At 48.7% G+C, this 23,525-nt stretch overlaps 1 protein-coding gene across 1 annotated transcript; it reads left to right on the top strand.

Moving 5' to 3' along the window:
* The first annotated feature begins 587 nt into the window (after positions 1–587).
* On the top strand, positions 588–21,497 carry SLC2A11 (solute carrier family 2 member 11). The gene is given in 13 exon segments (XM_086682382.1): positions 588–1,913; positions 1,916–1,959; positions 4,790–4,888; positions 7,535–7,695; positions 14,790–14,914; positions 15,940–16,066; positions 16,619–16,770; positions 19,515–19,708; positions 19,710–19,907; positions 20,463–20,564; positions 20,647–20,722; positions 20,958–21,085; positions 21,297–21,497. Coding segments are annotated over 13 exon segments (1,866 nt in total). The 5' UTR covers positions 588–1,654.
* The last annotated feature ends 2,028 nt before the right edge of the window (positions 21,498–23,525 follow it).

Raw genomic sequence — 23,525 nt, forward strand, 5'->3', positions numbered from 1 at the left:
CACCCAGAATGATTTGTTATGTATAGGGTTAGAGGTCCAATTTCATTTTTCCCCATATAATCAACTGTTCCAGGACTATTAGCCCATTGTTTTCCCACTGATTGAGGGGGAGAATAGTTTTTTTTTTTTTAAATAAATCTAAATAAAATGTTAGCAACTGAAACCAACAACATGTTAATAACAATTACAACACTACGAGCAAGTTGTGTTTATCCCAAGAAATCAAGGATGAATTACCTTTAGAAACTATTGATGTAACTGAGCTCATAAACAGAGCAAAGCAGAAAACCCGTATGATCTCAACAGACACAGAAAAAGCATGCAACGGCTAGTATTTTATTTATTGTGTTTTTCCTTAAAAAAACGCATGGTGTGGGGCGCCTGAGTGGCTGGTCAGTTGGGCATCCGACTTCGGCTCAGGTCATGGTCTCACAGTCCATGAGTTCTAGCCCCACGTTGGGCTCTGTGCTGACAGCTCAGAGACTGGAGCCTGCTTCAGATTCTGTCTCCCTCTCTCTCTGACCCTCCCCCGTTAAAAAAAAAACCAAAAAACAAAAAAACGCATGGTGTTTTTAGAAATTTATTAAAAGTTCAGGGCCGCCAAAACCAAACAAAAACCAGGCAGGAGCAGGAGAGATACTGCAGTCTCCATTCCGGTGTAAGTCCTATCACAGCCTTTGCTCTGATGGCTTCCTAAGGCCACTTTCAGGTATGTGTTTCTATGACCACAAATAGCATCTTTGGCAAGTCGGGTTTCGGTTTGGCCTTTATCCAACTCCTGGATTCCATGCAGGGCCTGAGAAGCTGTGAGAAATAAAAAATTAATCAGGCCCGGTGGACCCTGTGGTTCTCCACCTCCAAAAGGGCCAGCCTCTCACGCAATCAACCGGAGACCGGTTCTCTTCTCACCCCGAATCACTGACTGCCAAGATTGACAGATGAGATCGCTCCAGAGACTGGTTGGGTCTGCCCTTCGGTCCCTCCTAATTCTGCCCCTCCTCTGGGGAAAGAGTGGGGACGTCGGTGTGGAATCAAAGGTTGTGCGTGGTGACACGGGCCTCCCCGGGACTGGGGGCTCCCCGGCCACGGTGGTAGGCAGGGGGGCCCGAAAGGGGCAAAAGGAAGGAGGGCCCCGGTGGGTGGGCAGGGGGGCCTGAAAGGGGTAAAATGAAGCGTGACAGAGGGGCCAAGCGGGCCAGCGGCGAAGGTCGGAGGGGGAACGAGGCAGGAACCGGCAGAGATTCACTCCGCGGGAGGCCGCGGGCGAGAGGACGAGAGGCCAGGGCCAGGATCGCGAGAGAATCTGGAGCGCTCCGGTGACCTCGGACCAGAGCTCCCTTCTGGTTTGTGGAGATGAGCCCCAGGCTTGGCCGACCAAGGAGTGTGTGGTTTTTCCGCCTCAAAGCTACGGAAATGGAGGGAGGGAGTATGAACCGGAGCGGCGCTTACGGCCTCAGAGCCAGGTGACCTGCAGGAAACACCTCACACTCCTTAACCTCCCTGTGCGCCTACGCAGGTGTCTCGGGCGCGCGCCTCGGACAGAGGTACACTTTGCGCCAGCCTTCCGCTTACCAGGGCGCCCTCAACGCCCACTGCGCTTGCGCATCCGCTTCTGCCTCGAAGATAGCACACGCTGCTTCAACGCCTAAGGCGCATGCGCCATGGCTTTGTGCTCTCCTTCCGAGAGCCTGCTGAAATGACTGCACCGCCCTCCTCTCGGCGGGCGTGAGCTTCCACTCCGCTCGCCTGTGGCAGCGGCCGTCCTGAGCCGAGAAGCTGGCTAGCTCAGGCCCCTGTTGCTGCGAATGCTGGAGAGATGTGTACGTGCTTGATGCCCGCCTGAGATTGGGAAAGATCTGAATTCCGAAACACGCCCGGCCCAGGTATTTCAGACCAGGGATTGCAGACCTGCGTGAATGCACAGACGCAGCCACTCTGGAAGGCTTAACGGAGGTGTCAGTGTACAAAAATAGCTGGTGCTTATTTGTCAGTGGAGTTAGGTGCTGGACTCAGACGAACAGGAGGTCGCTCGCAGGGATGGCCTGGGGGTCAGTGCAAGGTTGCATGGGGTCATGTGTCTACAGGACCTGTGGCCCCGCAGGATCCCACCCTAGCAGCCCTCCCCATGCCCGTGCTGTTCTGGAGTCTTTGGGCGGGTCAGCTCTTGAGTATTGCAGCCCTGGCCGCTTTGCCGGCTTCTGCGACTGTTTACCATTCTCGCCTCATTCCCCAGCCTTCACATCCTCCATGCTCCCTCTAAACCCTGTCCTGATGTCCTTCACAGAGAAATGGGAGCAGCCAGAAGAGAATGACTATACCATTCAACCTCCCATCTCTGAGTGCCTCTTCCCCTTCCCCCAATCCCTCTGCCAGCCTGCGCTGATTTCCTTCAGATATCTGCATGGCACATTCCCCTGTCTCTTTCAAGTCTTTGCGCAGATGTCACCTTCTCAGGGCCTATTTCCTGACCACCCTCTCCAAACACTCCCTCTCACCCTTCCTTGCTTCATGTCTCTATAACACCAGCTGACAGACTATGTATTTTCCTTGTTCATTTGGTTATTGCCCATCTTCCCCAGCTGCAAGGATAGCTCTGTGAGGTCACAGATTTTTGTCTCCTGTTCTGCTGGTTATATCCATAGCAACTAGAAGAGTTGATTTATTGCCCACATTAGGGAGGCAAGAGATGTTTGTTCACTGAATTGATAATCACCACCATAGCTAATGTCTGAATGTTTTTCATGATCAGGCACAGGACTAGGCAATCTCCATGCATGATCTTAGTGAATTAAATAATTTCCTGCTATCTTGGAGACCTGCCAGCATATCCTGCCTGCCACATGGACTCAATTGTTATCAGGCTCTGTGTCTCATTTATTTATTTGTTTGTTTGTTTATTTAATTTTAGAGAGAGAGCGTGATCCAGGGAGAGGGGCAGAGGGAAAAAGAGAGAGAGAGAGAGAGAGAGAGAATCCCAAGTAGGCTCCACACCCAGCACAGAACCTGGTGCAGGGCTTGATCCCACAGCCCTGGGATCACAACCTGAGCTGAAATCAAGAGTTGCATGCTCAACCAATTGAGCCACCCAGGTGCCCCTGCCCAACCTCTTTTTTTTTTTTTTTTTTTTTAAGTAATCTCTGCACTCAACACGGGGATCAAACCCATGACCCCAAGATCAAGAGTCACATACTCTTCTGACTGAGCCAGCCAGGGGCTCCAGGCTCTGGGTCTCTTGCTGCTTTCTGCAGATCTTCTGTCTCAGTGGAACGCTCACCTCCATGCAGCCCACATGGAGCTTTGATGTGACTCCAATGAGACCAGAGTCCTGGGTCCTTACCTGGTTTCCTCCTGTGGCTTTCAGCTTGGAAGGAAGTTACTTAGGACTTATTATAGGAACTTTTGGCAGGCCCTGTGATGGACCTGTCTCCAGAACTGTGGCGAGATCCTTGGCAGGATCCTGCCCCCCAGAGCCTCTTTCTCAGCCTGCCCAGTGCCAGCACAATATCTCACCAAATGGAGAATGCACATCAGTCTTTTGCCCAGCTGTATCTGCCCCCCCCCCCCCCCCCAGCATAATTTCTAGCTGGGACAGGCACTTGGTATTTGACAAAATGAATAGTCTTCAGGTTCAGGAAATTCTTCATAAAATCTTCAGCCAGACATCCTTCCACTATGAACTTGTGTGTAAGTATTTTAAAAACCATAAATTTGACTCACAGGACTTCAGGTTTGCAGGATGATTTGCTAGAACAAGAAAGGCAGTATGATAGTTACTGGGAAAAGACCAACACTTTGATTTTTGTGTAGTCAGCTACTTTGTGAACACCCAGGAAAGTATCTGAGAGGAGCAATTCAATGCTCTGCCTTTGGGTCAGTGGAGAACATTCAGCATATACTGAATTTTCAGAAAATTTAACAAGCATGTTATTTTGTAATTAAAAATTATAACAGGGAAAATATTAAGATTATGAGTCCCTAAAAAATATACTGACCTAACGTGATGGGACCTCAGGGCACTGAGTTCTTGTGGCTGGGTACTTTGGAGAGTTCTCTCTCCATCTCTAAGGGTATTGCACAGGGATGAAAACTGTTCTTTATTGTACCAAGTATGTGTGGCGCACATATACCCTGGCTGTCCCCCAACCTGGAGGTAGGCATTATCATCTCCAGGTCCAGTAAAGAAGTGACTCAGGACAAGGGAGTAAGGGCAGAACTGGCATTGGGACCCAAGCACTGTCACTGGCTGCAGCCACTCTCTACTTCTTCCTGTGCCTCCCAAGTCCCCACATGTGTAGGTCCATGTGACCCCTTCTGTTAGCTTTATTGTGGAACTGGCTGGCAGGTAAGAGAAGAAGGCCCAGCCACTCTGTTGGAGTTTTGCTGGGGCTCAGGGGCTCCAGTCCTGTTTGGTGCAGAGCTTCACTGTCCTGGGGCCCCAGCTCAGGGCACTGTGCTCCTGAACCACAGCAGGCCTGCCCAGGGACAGCCTGGCAGGGAGGACCAGAGAAATGTTGTCCATTTGGGGAAAATGCTCATGGGGGAGAGGGTGGAGGGTGAGGTGCCAGCAAGGACCTGGACTCAGAACAGAAGGCTGGGCTTCCTGTGCTGCCTGCCAGCAATGTGACCTAGGTAACTCCTCTCCTCCTCTGTGCCTCAGTTGCCTCATCTGTAAAGTGGAAGCATTGCTGCCTGGTTCAAATAGATTGCAATGCTGTGATTGGTAGGTTCCAGTCCTGGGAGGAGATGGAGGCTGCCAAAGGTCACTCTGTGTCCTCCCCTCTCTCCTCAGATTCAGGGCAGTGTCCTGCTCCTGACCATCTGTGCGGCTGGCATTGGTGGGACTTTTCAATTTGGCTACAACCTCTCCATCATCAGTGCCCCGATGTTGGTATGTATCCTCTGTGCTCACCGTCACCGTCCCAGTGGGTGCTGGGTGAGGGCTAACAGCTGCCCACTGTGGGGCTTCGGGCCAGCATCCACTTGGTGGCACTTTCTCCCATGTGTCCACTTTCACTGGGATGTCCCATTGGTCCTGTGGATTCAAATTCAAACCCACCTCTACATCCTCTCTTGAACCTGCACGTCCTCCTGGGTCCCTGATGTCAGCAGATAACTCTACTGTCTGCCCAGTGACTGGGGGTCAGCCTTGACTCTTGCCCCCTCCCCCTCAAACACTGAGTCCTTGCTCATTACCTCTAGCTAGCCATTTCTCCCCGTGTCTCTGCCATGACTCCAGTTCAGATCCCATCTTTCCTGCCTGGATTGCTGGCTTAGCCTCCTCATTGGCATCTCTGCCTTCAGCCTCTCAAGTTTGATCAAGCCACTTCCCTGCCCAGAAACATTCTGTGCCTATAGGAATCAGGACAGACTCATCCACCTGAAGTTCAAGGCCTCCTTGATCAGAACCTGCCCGCCTGTCTTCCACCTTTATTCCCTGAACCCCACTAGCAAAGCAGGTTAAATGCTGTTCCTCAAATGCACACAGCCCCCTCTTTAAGCCTCCTTTGTTTGGGAAGCCCTCTCCACTGCATCTGCAGAAGCCCCACAAGAACCATCCAAACATCCTGCCTTCCTTCAATAGTCTCTGGCTGGAAGTCACCCCTCCATCCCCAGCCCTTTGTGCTGACTGTCACCACTCAGGTTGCATGTCAGCTGTTTGCAACCTCCTGCTGGTTTGCTCTGAGTGAAGCACCTGATGCTGACCTGACCAATGTTGATGTTCAGTGGTGCCCATGGAAAAGGTGAATCTTCCAGCCCATTGATAAAAACTGGCCTGTAACTTAAATCAGAAGGGTGAGTGTCCTGTCCCATAGCTGGGAAGGTTGTGGGGCTGCACACTGTAGGTGCAGGGGAAAGAGCTGCAGGAAGCAGGTCCCAGGACAGAAGTGCAGCTGTCTTCTCCCTGCCTGTCCTGTTCCCTCTACCCTCCTCATTCAGTGACAAGAGGGCAACTGTACCAGACTGACTTCCTGCCAGTTGGAAACCCCCAAAGGAAAGTCCTCCCTAGTAGTTCCAGCTGAAAGGTCTGGGAAGAGTCCGATTGGCTGATTTGGATCATATTCAGGCCAGCCAATCATGTGATCAAGAGGTGGAGCCCTCCCATTGGCCAGTCTGAATCAGGTGACCACCTTTGGACAGGACAGGCTGTAACTGGGGATGGGAGAGAAGTCCCCAAAGGAAGAGAGGATAGCCTAGCAGAAGCCAGGGTGGGACCACATTCTGGGCAGAAACAGTGATAGCAGCCCAATGCCTTAAAGAAAGGATGAAATGCAGGGCTTAGAAAGGGAGGTCCGAGCTAGCTGTATTTGCTTGTTTATTTGTTCATTCAACACACATGTGAGTGCCCACTTCACAGTACACTTACAGGCTGGAGAAGGATCCACCTGCAACAGGCACTCTTGGGCTTTATCTCCCATGGGCCATCCCCAGCCTCCCAAAATAGGACTTTCTTGGCCTCAGAGGCTCCTCCTAATCCCCTGGATGGTCATTCTTGAGGAGTTTCCGCCAAGGGACAGGGAGGCTTGCCCTGGTCCTATCTCCCCTGGACAGTCTTTCCCCCAGAGGGAGCTGGTGGGTGCTAGGCTTGACAGCCATTACCCTGAGCTGGCCTGAGCAGAGGAGAGCTGGCCCGACCCTTAAACTCACTGTCCTCCTCAGGTCCTCCCTCACATCCTGTTGGGAGGCCTGAGATCAGCCAGACACTGACATTTCATCTCTAAGCAAGTGAAGTATGCCCGGGTCTTGCCCAAGTGCAATCCTTCCTAACCATTTGGCCTCCATTCACTTCCCTGAAACTGCAGCTCTGGGGGTGGGGCCCTGGGGTGTCCTAACTACCTGGCTTCAGCCCTGACCTGTGGCTGAGGCCGTGGGCAAGTCCTTCCACTTTCCCAGGCCTAGTGCCAGTCTAAACAGTGAACACAGTAATGTGTATCTAACAGAGTACTTCTAAGGGCTGTGAAAATTGGGGTCCCAAGGAAATGAGTGGCACACTCCAGATAAACCAAGCAGGTTTAGATACCACAAGGGATGATTTACAAAGGTTGAGTGGGGCAGAGACAACACACAAGACCAGGGAGAGCCCAGTAATGCCAGAGTCATTACTACTCCTACCCCCAAAGGGACTCGTGGAAGGAGTCTGGAAACTGGAAAGAAAGAGCCATATGGAGTAGGACCCCTTGAGAGGAGCAGTGACCTTTGGTTGAGTGTCACAGCCAGCCTGGGGTGACCTGGGAACAAACACCCCTTCTGCCTCTCTCTGATGCCCTGCTGGTGCTCACCATTGGCCAAGTCCAAGTCCAACAGAAAGCCAGTCAGCAAGGAGCCCACGGATGCAGGTGGATTCTTGGACCAAAAGCAGGAGGACAAGGGGTGAAGTGGACTCTGAAGGGCAAACAGAGACTGTTCCTGCCCCCTGGCTGGGGAGCAGTATTGCTCACAACTTGGTGCCTGCTCTGCAGAGGCAGAGCCCTGTGGAGGGGAAGGCCTATTGTATCCAGCCTGTCCCTGGGAAGTTGACCGGTATCTCTGTCCACAGCCCATCCAGGAATTCATCAATGAGACATGGCAGGTGCGTACTGGCCAGCCACTGCCCGACCACCTAGTTCTGCTTGTGTGGTCCCTCATCGTGTCTCTGTACCCCCTGGGGGGCCTCTTTGGAGCACTGCTTGCTGGGCCCCTGGCCATCATATTGGGAAGGTAAGGGCTTTCTGGGTACACCCCAAATGCCCTTTGATGATTGGTACCCCAGTCTGTAAGCTGAGGAATGTGGGAGAAGGAAGATGCCCTGTAGGCCCAGGCCTAGGTCAGCTCCCCAGCCTCCTACCCTACCTGTAGTTTCACCACAAGAGTCACATTTCCAAGTGGATTTGGTAGAGGGAAGAGCCCTGTGTCCTGAGGGAGGGAGGACTCCTTGTTTCCAGTTCCATTTCTCCAGCAAGTGATATTGGACCGGAAACAAGTATTTCCTCTTCAGGCCTCATTCCCCTCTCTGTATCCAACTGATGCAGTCTTGCATCAAGTTGCAAGACGGGTGCAAACAAGACGGGCTCATAATGAATGAATAAATTAATGGAAGAAAGAAAGAAAGAAAGAAAGAAAGAAAGAAAGAAAGAAAGAAAGAAAGAAAGAAAGAAAGGAAAAAGAGGTGCCTGGCTGACTCAGTTGGTAGAGCATGCGACTCTTGATCTCAGGGTTGTGAGTTTGAGCCCCACATTGGGTGTGGAGCCTACTTAAAAAAATTTGTTTAGGGCTCCCTGGGTGGCTCAGTCAGTTAAGAGTCTGACTTCAGCTCAGGTCATGATCTCACGGTTTGTGAGTTTGAGCCCTACATCAGGCTTCTCTGCCATCAGTGCAGAGCCCACTTTGGATCCTCTGTCTCCCTCTCTATGCCCCTCCCCTGCTTGCACTTTCTCTCTCATTCTCTCCCTCTCACTCAAAAATAAATAAACATTAAAAAAAATTTTTTTAAGTTTTTATTTATTTAAGCAATCTTTATACCCAGTGTGGGACTTGAACTCACGACCCTGAGATCAAGAGTTACACGCTTTTCTGACTGAGCCAGCCAGGTGCCCCTTGAATAAAAAAATTTTTAGAGGGAGACAAACCATAAGAGACTCTCAAATACAAAGAACAAACTGAGCATTGCTGGAGGGTAGGGTAGGAGGATGGGCTAAATGGGTGATGGGCATTAAGGAGGACACTTGTTGGGATGAGCACTGGGTGTTATACATAAGTGATGAATCACTAAATTCTACTCCTGAAACCATTATTTTTATTTTATTTTATTAATCTTTTTTAAATGTTTATTCATTTTAGAGGGAGAGAGAGAGAGAACATGAGCAGGGAAGGGGCAGAGGGAGAGGGAGACATAGAATCCGAAGCAGGCTCCAGGCTCTGAGCTGTCGGCACAGAGCCGGATGTGGGGCTTGAACTCACAAACAGCGAGATCATGACCTGAGCTAAAGTCAGATGCTTAACTGACTGAGCCACCAGGAGCCTCTCCTGAAATCATTATTTACACTATATAACTATATATTAACTACATATATAACTGTATATATTAACTATATATATAGTTATTAACTATTATATATATAGTAACTGTATATATAATATATATACTAACTATATATATATAACTATATATATTAACTATATAACTATATATTAACTAACTTGGATTTAAATAAAATAAAAATAAATGAAAATTTTTAGAAGTCTACTTAGAGAGAGAGAGAGAGAGAGAGAGAGAGAGAGAGAGAGAGGCTTGGACTGACTTGATGAAAAATTGTAATAACTGGAAAGATACTGGAGTAGCTCATAGAATGAAAGGAAACACTCAGAAGCCAGGTCTTAAGAAGAACAGGACCTGAGATGGTGCTGAGGATCTCAACAGCCAGAGCATTGGACCATCCTTCTGGGAAAGATGCCTTCAGTGCATTAGCTCCAATGACATACACATTCTGTCTCCACTGTCTTCATTCAAGATTCAAATCCAGAAAGACAGATTATTATTGACCCACCGTGGGTCACATATCTACACCAGTGAAGCAGTGGGAGAGAAGCATTGTGGGGCAGAAAAAAACAAATGGCTACCAGAGTCCACCAGTTTGCTGGCCGCCCCGCATGTATAGACCCCTTTGTCCCCTGTATTCAGCTCCATGCGTGCCCTCCTAATGTTCCTCACCCATCTCATCATGTACACCAGCAAATGTATTCACCTCTCCCTGAGTGAGACCACTTAGAGCCTTGTCTTGTCACACCACAAGGGCCAGTATCAGGAAAGCATTCTTTCTGAGTCCAGGATTTCCACGTAATGACCATTCTGCCAGCCCTGCCATTACTTCTCAATGTTCTGCAATCTACACAATTCATGGCAAATTAACCTGTCATCAAGATATCCCACAGAAGGAGGAAAGGATAAAGAGTAGGGGAAACACTTATTAAGGAACAAAAAAGTAGTGGGTGAGTTTATTTTGAAGCACATGATGCAGAAAGCCTGGTAGTGCAGGTAGAATTCTACTCTGTGGTTTTGGAACTGGTTCCAGGCTTTGCTTGCATTGGTGACTTCATCCTCCAGTTTTCTACTCTTGTCTTGAGCCAGTACGTCCACTGGTTGAGGCTCTTTGCCTGTCAGGGTGACCCAAATCTTTATTCTTGAGTGGGCTTGGTGGTCCTAACAGCGTGGAATGTCCAGCAGGTTATTACCCTAAGAGGTCATCTGCTTCTGGATGGTGGGACTCACAATGCAGTAATGAGTTCCATGGCACCAGCCCTTCTTCTTTCATTGATGTAACTACCTTTCTTGGATGCAGATTACATCCATGTTTGTGTATTTAACAGGTGTATCTGTTAGGATGCCTTCAACTGCAAGTAACAGAAAATCAGGACTTAGTTGGCTGAAACAATAGGAGGTCCTTTGTCTCACACAAGAAGTGTATAGGTGGGTGACTTCAGCGCTACCTCAGTGCCCTGGATGTGCTCCTCTGAGAGCACTTTGTCTGCCGGCTCCACTGTGTGTTGGCTTTGTCCTCGGGCTTACAGCTAGAAAACTACAAGTGCCTCTCTCAGAGGCAACATTATCTAGCAGAAAGGGGATTTCTGCCTAGCTGAAGTTTTTTTTTTTTAATTTTTTTTAACATTTATTTTATTTTTGAGACAGAGAGAGACAGAGCATGAACGGGGGAGGGTCAGAGAGAGGGGGACACAGAATCTGAAACAGGCTCCAGGCTCTGAGCTGTCAGCACAGAGCCCGACTCAGGGCTTGAACTCACGGACCGCGAGATCATGACCTGAGCTGAAGTCGGCCGCTTAACCAACTGAGCCACCCAGGCACCCCTGTCTAGCTGATGTTTTAAATCCAGAAGAGAAAAAGCTTTTCTTTTTTTTTAAAAAATTTTTTAAGTGTTTTTATTTTTGAGAGAGAGAGAGAGAGAGAGAGAGCGCGAGCACGAGCAGGGGAAGGACAGAGAGAGAGGGAGACACAGAATCCAAAGCAGGTTCCAGGCTCCAAGCTGGCAGCACAGAGCCTGACATGGGGCTTGAGCCCACGAGCCGTGAGATCATGACCTGAGCCAAAGTTGGATGCTTAACTGACTGAGTCACCCAGGTGCCCCAGAAAAAACTTTTCAAAAAAGGTGCCATGTCTCATTGCCCAGTACCAGGCCACTAGCACAGAGAACAAGATCACCAAGGCTAGGTTAGATTGTTGAGTTCACACCTGAACCTTAAAGGGTAGGGGCACATTCCCAAACAAATTTAGGCTCTTCCTGCAAAATAGAAGAAATTAGCTATTATCTGATCATTGTTGCCCAAATATCTAATGATACTTGGTACAGTGTCCTTATGTGATGGCACTGGCAGAAGCTTGAAGGGAAGGAATTAAAAATTCAAATTCAGCACACGTACCTGTTTCATTTATAACAACTTGCTGTCCTATCCCCAGGGCAAGGATCCAGTGCAGTTCATCTTCCACCCAGTGGCAGACTGAAGTCCTGACATGTGTTGCCATTTCTGGGAGTCAGGGTTGGGTGTGTAGGGTGGCAAGGTGGTTAGTCTGGAGATAGGAGACCCCTATCATTGAGTCCATATGCATTTTCCTTTTTTTTTTAAGTTTATTCATTTATTTTGAGAGAGAGAAAGAGAGAGAGAGAATGAGCATGGAGGGGCAGAGAGAGAGAAAGGGGGAGAGAGAATCCCAAGCAGGCTTCATGCTCTCTGTGCAGAGCCTGACACGGGGCTTGAATCCATGAAACGTGAGATCATAACCTGAGCCGAAATCGAGAGTTGGATGCTTAACCAACTCAGCCACCTAGGTGTCCACCATGTGCATTTTCTATCCTTGTGACTCTACCTGATTTATGAGGCAATGGAGTGACCACTGGGTGGGCTGAGGAAGGCTGCTGCATGCTATCCCAGAGGGGTTCATTCTGTCTGCTTGGTTTTTAAGAGCCTTTTCTTCAGTGGAAGGGAGATTCTGGTGAGTGGAAACAGGGACATGTATAGGTTCAAGTTTGGGGCTAATTCTGAGAGATCCATCTGTTTAACCTTCCAACACCTTCTTGAAACCAGTCCTCAAATCCTGCTTCATCTAAGACTTTGACTATCTGACCAAATGCTTTGGAAAAGGGGACAAAATTCCGTGCTCAAGATTCTGTCTACAGGAAGGGCTTCACTTTTCCAGTATCTTTTAGGGCCACATCTGAGAGTGCTTTAATGCCATAGCCCTACATTTCTGGTTAGAACTAATGCGCAGAGCCATCTACAAACCAGGGTTAAGCTTTGTTTTGTTTGTTTCAAACTGAAGACAAGAGGGGCACCTGGGTGACTCAGTCAGTGGAGTGTTTGACTCTTGATATTGGCTCAGGTCATGATCTCATGGTAGGGGAATCAAACTCCACGTTGGGCTCTACACTGAACGTGGAGCCAGCTTGAGATTCTCTATCCCCCTCTCTCTGCCCCTACCCTGCTCTCTGTCAAAAATAAAAAAACTTTATTTGTGTGTGTGTGTGTGTCCCAATAAAACTTTATTTGGAAAAACGGGGCAAGCTGGATTTGATCCGTTGGCTATAGCTTGCCACCCTCTATTTTTGGGGATAGAAATATTTATTTATTTATTTATTTATTTATTTATTTATTTAATTTATTTTTTTTTCAATATATGAAGTTTATTGTCAAATTGGTTTCCATACAACACCCAGTGCTCATCCCAAAAGGTGCCCTCCTCAATACCCATCACCCACCCTCCCCTCCCTCCCACCCCCATCAACCCTCAGTTTGTTCTCAGTTTTTAAGAGTCTCTTATGGTTTGGCTCCCTCCCTCTCTTTTTTTTTCTTCCTTCCCCTCCCCCATGGTCTTCTGTTAAGTTTCTCAGGATCCACATAAGAGAAAAATAAACTTTAAAACAAAAAAAACTGAAGAAAAGAAAGAGGCCCTGGTGTGCCTTGGGAGAAGGGTGGCAGTGTGGTCGTGTAGGCGTGCTGACATGAGTAACCTGCTCATCAGAACCTTTGGGGCCACATGGGGCATCACTTAAATAGCAATTGAATGCTACTGGGCACACTCAACGTTAGCATAGGTGTGTCATATGGCACCCAGTGCATGATGGGTACATGGCCACTAGGGGTCCTACAGCCTTGTGTTTATTCCCCGCTAAGGCCTACTGACAAGGCCAGAGTTATTTCTAATTAAGAGGATGGCAATTCACTGAAGTAGAGTGGCTGTACTCCAAAACTCTAGGTCTTGCATTGTGATTGTTCTTTTAGACAACTGCCACAGTCACATGGAGAATTACAGGGTCTCCTAGGTCTAAAGGGGCGAGTGGCAGAGCTCTATGCACTTAGTTTGGACTCCCTAGAGAATATTCTTCTTGCTTAGCTCTGCTGGAAGCTGCTAGGTTTTCAAATCAACTGATAATATGTGCTAAATCACAACAGCCTGTGTGGTGCAGGCTCCCTCCAAAATGGGAAGAAATCCTCTGAGATTTGCCCATCCTTAGAGGGAGGGCAGAGAGTTCTCATGCACTTTGGAGGAAATATAATGACATATCTTAGCCTGTTGAACCTCAGCAGTTCATTGATGCAGCGGCCCCTTCGTTTTTCAGTTTCTACTCTTTGTCATGCTTGTACCTTACAAGACCTCTAGTGTACTATTATAGTGCCTTTCTCCATGTCCTTTCGGTATAAAGTCGTCAAAGAAGTGGGCCAGCAGGGTGCCCTGTGGGATGTGTAGCTCCCGGTGGAAGGGATTCTGGCCCAGAGCTGGAGAGCTGCTCTAGCCTCAGGCAGGTCAGCAAAGGTATATTACTGCCCCTACTAGGTGAAAGCTGCATGTTTCTGGTGCTGTCTGTGTATTGAAATGGAGCAAAATGCATTTACTAAGTAAATACCCCACAGTTGAAGTACTTTATTAATTCACACCACCGAAGAAGCCACCATATATGGTTTTCTTTTCTTTTCTTTTTTTTCATATATGGTTTTCAACTGGAGTTACTGCTGGATCAGGTTTGTTATAATGGATGTCATTCTCCATTCTCTTGACTCAGCAGATCTATGCTTTAACATTCACATTCTGTCACCAGTGTGCTTTTGACTTTGGGCAGAATACTGGCCTCCACTAGGTTCCAGTTTCCCTGTCGGTATAGTAAGCTGTATGATCTACAGTGAGCTTAAGTCACTGTGTGACAGCACTTCCATGCTCAATATCAGGAATCTCAGAGCCGATGCCTCCTCACTGACATTTCTATTGCCTGCTCCCTGGTTTGCAGTCTGTCCCACTGAGTGAGGCCTGGGCCATCAAGCCATCCTAAAAGTTCTTTTCAGAACTTTATGACTCTATAATACATGGAAGAAAATGTGAGGGGACTGTACTTGGCTTTCCATGCATCCCTTCCCTTACTCTGAAAGTCCCTGCTCTTCTTCTCTATGGTTTAATTGTGTCTAAGAAATCAGATGTTAGGCCCCTCATTTTACAAAGGAGTAGGAAGAAAGCAATGCTTAATCTGAAGAGATAAAGCCGTAAGATGCAAATTTTGCACACTGTGGTGCAGGCAGAAAGGAGAGGGACTTCAGGTATCTTGGGAGATGGGTGTGACAATATGCCCCAGGTAGTCTGTAGGCACAATGGCTAATGGACATTTCCCTTCATGTAGCTTAGACTCCTTGACACGGCTCACACATGGTCACACACAGGTCTGATCAGGGCTGGCTGGGGCTGCAAAGAGGGATCCCCAGGGAGAGTTCTGCTAGACTGAACATGAGCCTCTCTTACCTGTATTCTACTTTCCCCCCAGGAAGAAGTCCCTCCTGTTGAATAATATCTTTGTGGTGGCCACAGTGACCCTGTTTGGCTTCAGCCACAGACCAGGCTCCTTTGAGATGGTCATGCTGGGAAGGCTGCTCTTGGGAGTCAGTGCAGGTATGGGGGGAGGGCAGCCCATCCTGCCTCTCTCTTCCTGCTCATTCGTGTATTCCATTTATTCATTCATCTGTTCTCTTTATTTCTTTCATCCATTCATGTATTCTCTTTCTTCACATTTTTTTCAACATTTATGTATTTTTTGGGACAGAGAGAGACAGAGCATGAACGGGGGAGGGGCAGAGAGAGAGGGAGACACAGAATCGGAAACAGGCTCCAGGCTCTGAGCCATCAGCCCAGAGCCCGACGCGGGGCTCGAACTCACGGACCGCGAGATCGTGACCTGGCTGAAGTCGGACGCTTAACCGACTGCGCCACCCAGGCGCCCCCTTCACATTTTTTTAAATGTTTATTTATTTTTGAGAGAGAGAGAAACAGAGAGACAGAGCACAAGCAGGGGAGGAGCAGAGAGAGAGGGAGACACCGAATCCGAAGCAGGCTCCAGGCTCTGAGCTGTCAGTACAGAGCCCAATGTGGGGCTCAAACTCACGAGCTATGAGATCATGACCTGAGTCGAAGTTAGATGCTTAACTGACTGAGCCACCCAGGCTCCCCATTCACATTTTTCATTCAAGCCCACCTCTTCTTTTGCAAAATGATTAAATATGGTTTCTCTTAAAAAGGCTCATATAAGTAGACACTTAAAGTGGATATAGAAACATGAAAAAGTTTCTAAAACTCACACAGGGTGTGAGTACAAACATACCCAAACCTATGCTGACAGAGTTCCCATATTTGAGCCATACTTTAAGCCATGAGCTTCCTGGCAGCCAAGGTACAAAGGATGCATTCTTGGGTTTTCATTACAGAGGCAGAGTAGGCTGTTAGGGACTCCTCAGTTTCTGGGGTTTGTCATGTGAGGAAGCAGAGTTTTGAGCACATCCACCTGGGTGTTTAGGGATACCCATCAACAAATCCCCTCTTGACTCAATACTGTTTATATGGCCAGGTGTCTATGTCTATATTAGTTATCTATTCCTATGAAAGAAAATACTCTGAAACTTACTGGTTGTGCACACATCTAGGTGTGAGCATGAATGTCCAGCCCATGTACCTAGGGGAAAGCGCCCCCAAGGAGCTCCGAGGAGCTGTGGCCATGACCTCAGTCATCTTCACTGCCCTAGGGATTGTGATAGGCCAGGTGGTTGGACTCAGATAAGCAACCTGCCTCCATGTGCACTGAGTGGTTTGAGGGGTGCCAGTAAAAGCCCTTCGCCTAACTTTCTCCTCTATCCATTAAGTATTAAGGCATTGCTTCTTTGTATTAAGAAATCTTTGTATTGAAATCCTGTCTACACCTATCTGGCCAATACATAAAACAGGTGTTAGTCAACCACACTTCAGTGTAAATCACCATTTTGCATCCTCTCCAGATCAGGGAGCAAAGAACAGATCTTAAAAAGGGAGAGGGTGAAGATTTGGGCTTTTAAAGGGGAACGTGTCCTGGTCATCCCAGAAAAGAGGGGAGAGGGCAGATCCCAGAGCCCTGGGAAGAGGAGTTGCTACAGATAAGGTGGAGCCAACACCTGGAGGGAGGGATCTTGGTGTCCAGACCCAGAACTGGTTTGAGGAAACAGAGAGCAATGCAGATCCTCTGCCTTCAGGAGGGCAAGCAGGGGCCAGGTGGGTGGGTCTGGGGAGTAGGGGGCAAGTGGCCAGGGCTCTGGCAAGAAAGTACCTGGCCCAGCCTCTCTTTTGCCTCCCCAGGGAACTCCTGGGGGACCCACAGGCCTGGCACCTGCTGCTGGCCAGCTGCCTGGTGCCTGGGGTGCTCCAGCTTGCCTTCCTCCCTCTGCTCCCTGAGAGCTTGCGCTACCTCCTCATTGACCGTGGAGACATGGAGGCCTGCCTGGCAGGTGAGTCCTTGTGTTCCCAGACCACCCTTGACAAATGGGCACATCTGTCCAGAGCATGTGAGTCTCCATTTCTTGGGTTTCATTTATCAGGAAAAAGCTGTCCCTCCTTTTTTGACAACCATTCATCTCTTCAAAACTATTTACCAAGGGGTTGTCCTGAGTGCCAAGGCAGTGGGATAGAGCAGACCTGAACCCTGCCATCCAGGAACTGTAGGATGGTGCCAATAAAGATCCCCCCGCCCCCGCCCCGCCATATATGTAAGATGAAACATGTTAAGACCTCACAGACCCAAGGCCAACTGGGTGCTGATGGGCTTATTCATTAGCTATGGCCATGATAGTGATGCCCAAGGAACAATACCAAATCTCTGGCTTAAAACAATAATCATTTACTGCATCCTCCACCCACTTACTTGCTGGGCTGGCTGCATGACTGCTGATCTCAGCTGGGCCAGCTCATGGTGTCTGGGAATCAGCTGGAGGTCAGCCAGTCCAGGCTGGTCTGGGCTGGAGTAGTTTAGCTCTGCTGCACATGACTTTCCTCTCACTCTTAGTACCAACAAGCTAGCCCAGGAATGTTCTTATTACAGCGACAGCAGAGGCACAAGAAAGCAGATCCAATTGCACAAACACTTTTCAAACCCATGGTCCACCCCCCACCCCATGCGCATTAACATCCCATTGGCCAAAGAGAGTCCTGTCCCTGAACCCAAAGTCAAGGGATGGGAAAATCAATGGCATATCCTCTCCCATGGCAAGGGGTATAGATTTGGAGAAGGGTGAAGACCAGGGCCCACTCAGGCACCCTCTCAGCTTGCCGTTGTGGCCACAGCTATTATTGATATCCCTCCCCTGTGCAAAACATGCTCAATGTCATCCAGGACCCCACAGTCTCATCCAATCATGGTGTCAGTCTTGAAGTCCAGGATCTTAAGATCACATCAAATCTATATGTGCCTTCTCTTGATCCAGACACCTAGGCACTAAAAACACAAGTCTGCCCCTCTGAACTCAGCACACAATATGAAAGTAGGACAGTGTAACCAGAACTAACCCTCATTCCAAAGACAAGAAGTCAAGGAAGCAGGATGCAGTCACCAATCCTTAATGCCGATGCGCTCTTAAGAAAACGCTGCCAGATCTCCCTGCTTTGGGGGTAGGGAATGTTTCATGATCAAGTCCTGGCTCTGGCCCCTAGGAGGGGCTCCCCAGGTCATGGTTTCCCCAGGTTCTTGCTTCTTCCCTCTCAGATATACTTCCTAGTCACCTTCTGAAGAGGGCATTGCAAATGTACCCACAGGAAGTTGGGCACATTCAATTTGTCTTGGTCCCTTTCTCTCCAGGCTGGCAGAGCGTTTGTAAATATAATTTTCTTGAAACCGATGTGATTTTTCTATGTATTTGATCGATGTGCCAAAAAGCCATACCCACAAGTCTTTCTGAGGCATGCTTCTCTCTTGAGACTCACTTACTGGAATTTGGGGCATGTCGGGAGGCTGGGGACCAACATCCTTAAGCCTTCTAAATGCCTCTTTTTCCATTGCAGTGAGTCACTGCATTAAGCCACACCCTTAATTTGATTGTTGCCCTGCGTCCATGACTCACTGGCAGTGCTCTGGATTTGATCTTTGCTTTCAGGCTGTCACTTAATGTGAGCCTCTTTTTGCTAACTGGAGAGGCTGGAGATAAGCAACAGGTTTATTTTGTTTGTTTGTTTTTTTATTAAACCAACCTAGTGAGTTCTGGAACTAAATCTTTTTCCCTCTGAAGGTTTTTTGAGCTCATGTTTCAATATAGTAAGCTTAGAATACTCAGCTAACAGCAACCAGTTCATGTTTTCAACATATAGAGGTTTCTTCACTCCAGTCCAGAAGTTCATTAGGTCTGTTTGTTTGTGTTTCTTTATTTTCTTCCACACTACTGCCCTGAATACCCAGGCTTCCATTTTTCCAGCCTCCTCACCATCTTCTGCCTGGTCTTGGAATCGATGCCATAGATCACAGGTCTAGTATGGTAGCACCTACTCCTGGTACCAGTTAATTCATTAGTTTTGTATTGCTGCCTAATAATCACATTCATGGCAAACCAAAGAAGCAATTACTTAGCTCAAGTGTCTGTGAGTTCTCTGGGGTTGGCTGATATAGGCTGTGCCTAGCTGGTGGCTCTGCTGGTCTTCGTCACTCATTCAGGTCAGCTGGGCACTGGCAAAGTTAGGACAGTCTCAGCTGGGCCATTTCTGCTCCTCCTGGGACCAGTGGGCTAGCCCCATCTCATGTCTTTATGGTGATGGGAGAAAAGCAAGTAGAAATGAGCAAGGTCTCTTAAGGCTTGGGCAGAAATTTGCATATCCTCCTTACAACCTCATTCTATTGGCCAGAGTGAGTCACATGGCACAGCGCAGTGCCAAGGAGCAGGATGCATACTTGCCCCTTTTGTGGGGGCAGCTACAAAAATCACCTAGCAGAGAGCATAGATACAGGGAAGCGTGGAGAACTGGGGACATTGCATAATTGTCATCTGCCACAATTGTGTCCCCTCTGATGTATCCACAGAACCCCCAGCTCCTAAAGCCTTTTCTGGTTCTTGATGCCCTGAAATGACAGGGACAGGAAGATCATCCCCATCTGATCAGGGGGACCCAGAGAGAGAGTGAACGGAGCTGGGGTGGGAGCTCACTGCAGGGCACCAAGCAGAGGTTGGGGGAAATGAGGCCCAGCGCCCTCTGCCCTTGCATCCTGCTCTAGCGCTGCAGCGGCTACGGGGCACCACGGAGGTGGCGGAGGAGTTGGCTGAGCTGGAAGAGGAGCGTATCTTCTGCCAGGGCCGACGCGCCCTGCGCCCATGGGAGTTGTTCCAGGATCGCGGGCTGCGGAGACAGGTGACAAGCCTCATGGTCCTGGGCAGTGCCTTGGAGCTTTGCGGAACCAACTCGGTGAGGCTCCCCGCAGCATCCTTCAACTGGTTGGGGGTGGGAGGGCTGCAGACCACAGGCAGCTGGCAGCCCACCCCTCTGCCCCCCTGTCCAGGTGTACGCCTACGCCTCCTCCGTGTTCCGGCAGGCCGGGATCCCCGAGGGGAAAGTCCAGTATGCTATCGTGGGGACTGGGAGCTGCGAGCTGCTCGTGGCCTGCGTCAGTGTGAGTTTATCTGAGTTTGTTGTGGGCTCAGGGGTTGACCCTCCACCAGCCCTGTGGGGGTGGGGGTGCATCGGGTGCTGACACCTGGAGGAGTGTCTTCTATCAAGTCCTCTACCTTGGGCCCTTTCCCACTCCAGTTCACTATGCTCAAATGGGGCAAGTCAGCAGCATTTGAAGTTTATTTATTTATTTATTTATTTATTTATTTATTTATTTATTTATTTATTTTGAGAGAGAGCACGAATAAGGGAGGGGCAGAGAGAGAGAGGAGAGAGAGAGGGTGAGAGAGAATCCCAAGCATCACAGAGCTGTCAGCACAGAGCTCAATGTGGGGCTGGAACCTGCAAACCTTGAGATCATGACCTGAGCCGAAACCAAGAGTGGGTGCTTAACCCACTCAGGTCCCCCCTAATAATGTCTTAATCTCCTGAAGCAATCAACTGCTCCTAATTGCTCCCTCACACACACCTGGAGCTGCCCACTGCTGGCCTTTAAACCAAAGGAAGCATGCTTCCAGCGCACAGGTCAGTTACTGAGAGCTCCTTTCCTTTGCAGTGTGCAGTGATCGAGATGGTGGGCCGCCGGAACCTGCCGATAGCGGGGTATGGTCTGATGGCCTGCTGGGGAAGTATCTTTACAGTGGCCCTGTGCCTGCAGGTAGTGGGGCTGGGCATGAGGGTTGTGGCTTGGGGCAGCCTGGTCTCCACCTCACTCCACCCCCTCTGCCCCTTTGCTGCAGAGCCCCCTCCCCTGGATGCCCTACCTGGCCATGTTCTGCGTCTTTGCCCTCATCCTCAGCTTTGGCCTTGGCCCTGGTGAGTGGGCCCAAGGAGCTCTGCACTTTGGGCTTTGCCAAAGGAACACGAATGTCTTCACGAATGACAAGTGGCTATAAATGCAATGTCACCCGCATGCCCTGCCACCCAGCCCCCCTGTACTGGGGCTTCTGGGAGGGAATGGCTGGAGAAGAGGACAAGGGGCCCCCACTCCTATGTCGGGGACAAGGTGGCAGCCCTGGCTGGCAGCCCCTGTCCCTGCTCTTCCTTCTAGCCGGAGTGACAGGGATTCTGGCCATGGAGCTCTTTGACCAGAAGGCCCGGCCTGCTGCCTCTATGGTCTGCCGGGTGCTCATGTGGACCATGCTCTTCCTGGTCGGGCTGGGGTTTCCCTTCATCATGGTAGGCACCCTCCCCACCCTTCCCTTGCCTTAGGTTTTCCCCTGTGTCTGCAGGAGAGCCCCAGTGGGAAGTCTCCATCCTGGGAGCCTGAGGCTGGAGGGGATGGGACTCAAAAAGAGGGACAAATCCCTCATCATGACCTGTCATGTGGCCTTATGTCTGGTCCTGAACAGGGCACACACCAGGTCTCAGAGACTCTTTTCACTCACAGGGGGGCTTGTCCCACTTTCTTTATGTGCCTTTCCTGGGTGTTTGTGTCTGTGGGACCATCTGTACTGGCTTCTTCCTTCCCAAGACCAAAGGCAAGACCTTCCTGGAGATCTCTGAGGAACTTCACAGACTCAACTTCCCTAGGCAGAGCTAGGGCCCTGAGTGGCTGGGCCCGGCAGTCATCCAGGCCACAGAGCTGTAGTTCTGTAGGTGTGGTGGGCCCCAGATCCAGCGGCAGCTCTCTTCTTTGCTTCCTGCCCAGGGTCCCAGCCCTCTGCGTTCCCTCCTTCCTGCATTCATTTGTTTAATGAGTGCCCATGTAGCACCTACTGCATGCAGGCTTGGTGCTAGGTGCTTAGCAATCCGTGGTGAGCCAGAGAGATGGGATCAGGACCTACTGGTGCTCCCCATCTAGAGGCAGTTAACTAACAGGCAACCAATCAAAACATTATTGCAAACTTGGAGAAATGCAGTAGGAGAAAATACAGATTATGAAGTGAGTGCATACTAGGGAGCCTGGCCTATCTGAGGAGGGTGGTCAGAAAAGAATTTTCTGGGGGTACTTGGCTGACTTGGTCAGTAGAGCATGCAATTCTTAATCTTGGGGTTGGAAGTTTGAGCCCCATGTCAGGTGTAGAGATTACTTAAAAATAAAATCTAAAAAAAAAATTTTTTTTTTCTGAGGAACTGATTTTTTTAAAAAAATCAACGTTGATGGGGCACCTGGGTGGCTCCGTCAGTTAAGCGTCCGACTTCGGCTCAGGTCATGATCTCACATTTTGTGGGTTTGAGCCCCGTGTTGGGCTCTGTGCTGACAGCTCAGAGCCTGGAGCCTGCTTCGGATTCTGTGTCTCCCAGTCTCTCTGCCCTTCCCCCACTCATGCTTTGTCTCTGTCTCTCAAAAATGAATCATGTTAAAAAAAATCAACCTTAAGGTGTAATTTACATGCAGTAAAATGAATCTATATTGAGTATACACTTAATGAGTTTTGGCAGATGTATGTGCCCAAGAAACCACCACCACAATCAAAGTAGAACCTTTACATCATCCCAAAGTCTCCCTCATGCCCCTTTGCAACCAGTAAGCCATCCCACCTGCAGGCCCAGGCCATGATAGGTCACATTGCCTTTTTTGGAGTTTGATATAATTCCACACCATATGTATGCATTTGTGTCCGGTTTTGCTCCAAATAAAGTTTTGGGGATTCACACATGTTGTCACATCATTAGTACATATTCTTTTGTGTTGCTGAGCAATATTCTACTGTATGGATGTATCATAATTTGTTTACCATTTACCTGTCGATGGACATTTTGGGTTGTTTTTGACTCTTGGCCATTCATGAATAAAACTTCTATTAACATTCCTGCACAAGTTGTGTAGACAAATGTTTCATTTCTTTTGGGTAAGTGAATTACTGAGTTTAGTAGCAAATGTATGTTTAGGGGCCCCTGGCTGGCTCAGTCGTTACAGCATGATCTCAGGGTTGTGAGTTTGAGCCCCATATTGGGTGTAGAGGTTACTTAAAAAAAACCCATAGTAAATGTATGTTTAACTATGGGAGGAAAACAAACAAAACAAAACAAAAACTATAGAATAAATTGTCCAAAGTGATTGTATTGTTTTACATCCCCACTAGTGATGTAGAAGAGTTGTGGATGCTCCAGACCCTCACCAACACTTGGTATTGTCTGTCTTCTTAATTTAGGCATGCTGCAGGTGGTACAATGGTGTCTCCTTGTGGTTTAATGGTGGCATTTCCCTGATGACTAATGATTATAATGCTCATCATAATAATGTTGAGTACCTTTTCATGTACTCAATATAGCCATTCATGTATCTTCCCTTGTGAAGAATCTGTTCAAATCTTTTGTCCACTATTAACAACAATAACAACAACAAAACAAAGTTAGGGGCATCTGGATGGCTCAGTCGGTTGAGCATCTGACTCGTGATCCCAGGGTGGTGGGATACAGCCCTGAGTCAGGCTCTTTGCTGAGCGTGGAGTGTGCTTAGAATTCTCTCTCCACCCCCTGCCCCCGTCTCTACCCCTCATCCACTCGTGCTCTTTCTCTCTCTAAAAAAAAAAAAAGTTAAAATTTATCAAAACTTATGCATGCAAACACTTAAAGACCATACATGGTACCATTTGCAGTAGAGAGATATGTAAATAAACATAAAGGTGCAGTATTAAATCATAACTGCATAACATTAACTGTATCACTGTAA

This window comes from Puma concolor, chromosome D3, assembly GCF_028749965.1.
Source record: "Puma concolor isolate L17-30 chromosome D3, mPumCon1.1.hap2, whole genome shotgun sequence".
Taxonomy (NCBI): domain Eukaryota; kingdom Metazoa; phylum Chordata; class Mammalia; order Carnivora; family Felidae; genus Puma; species Puma concolor.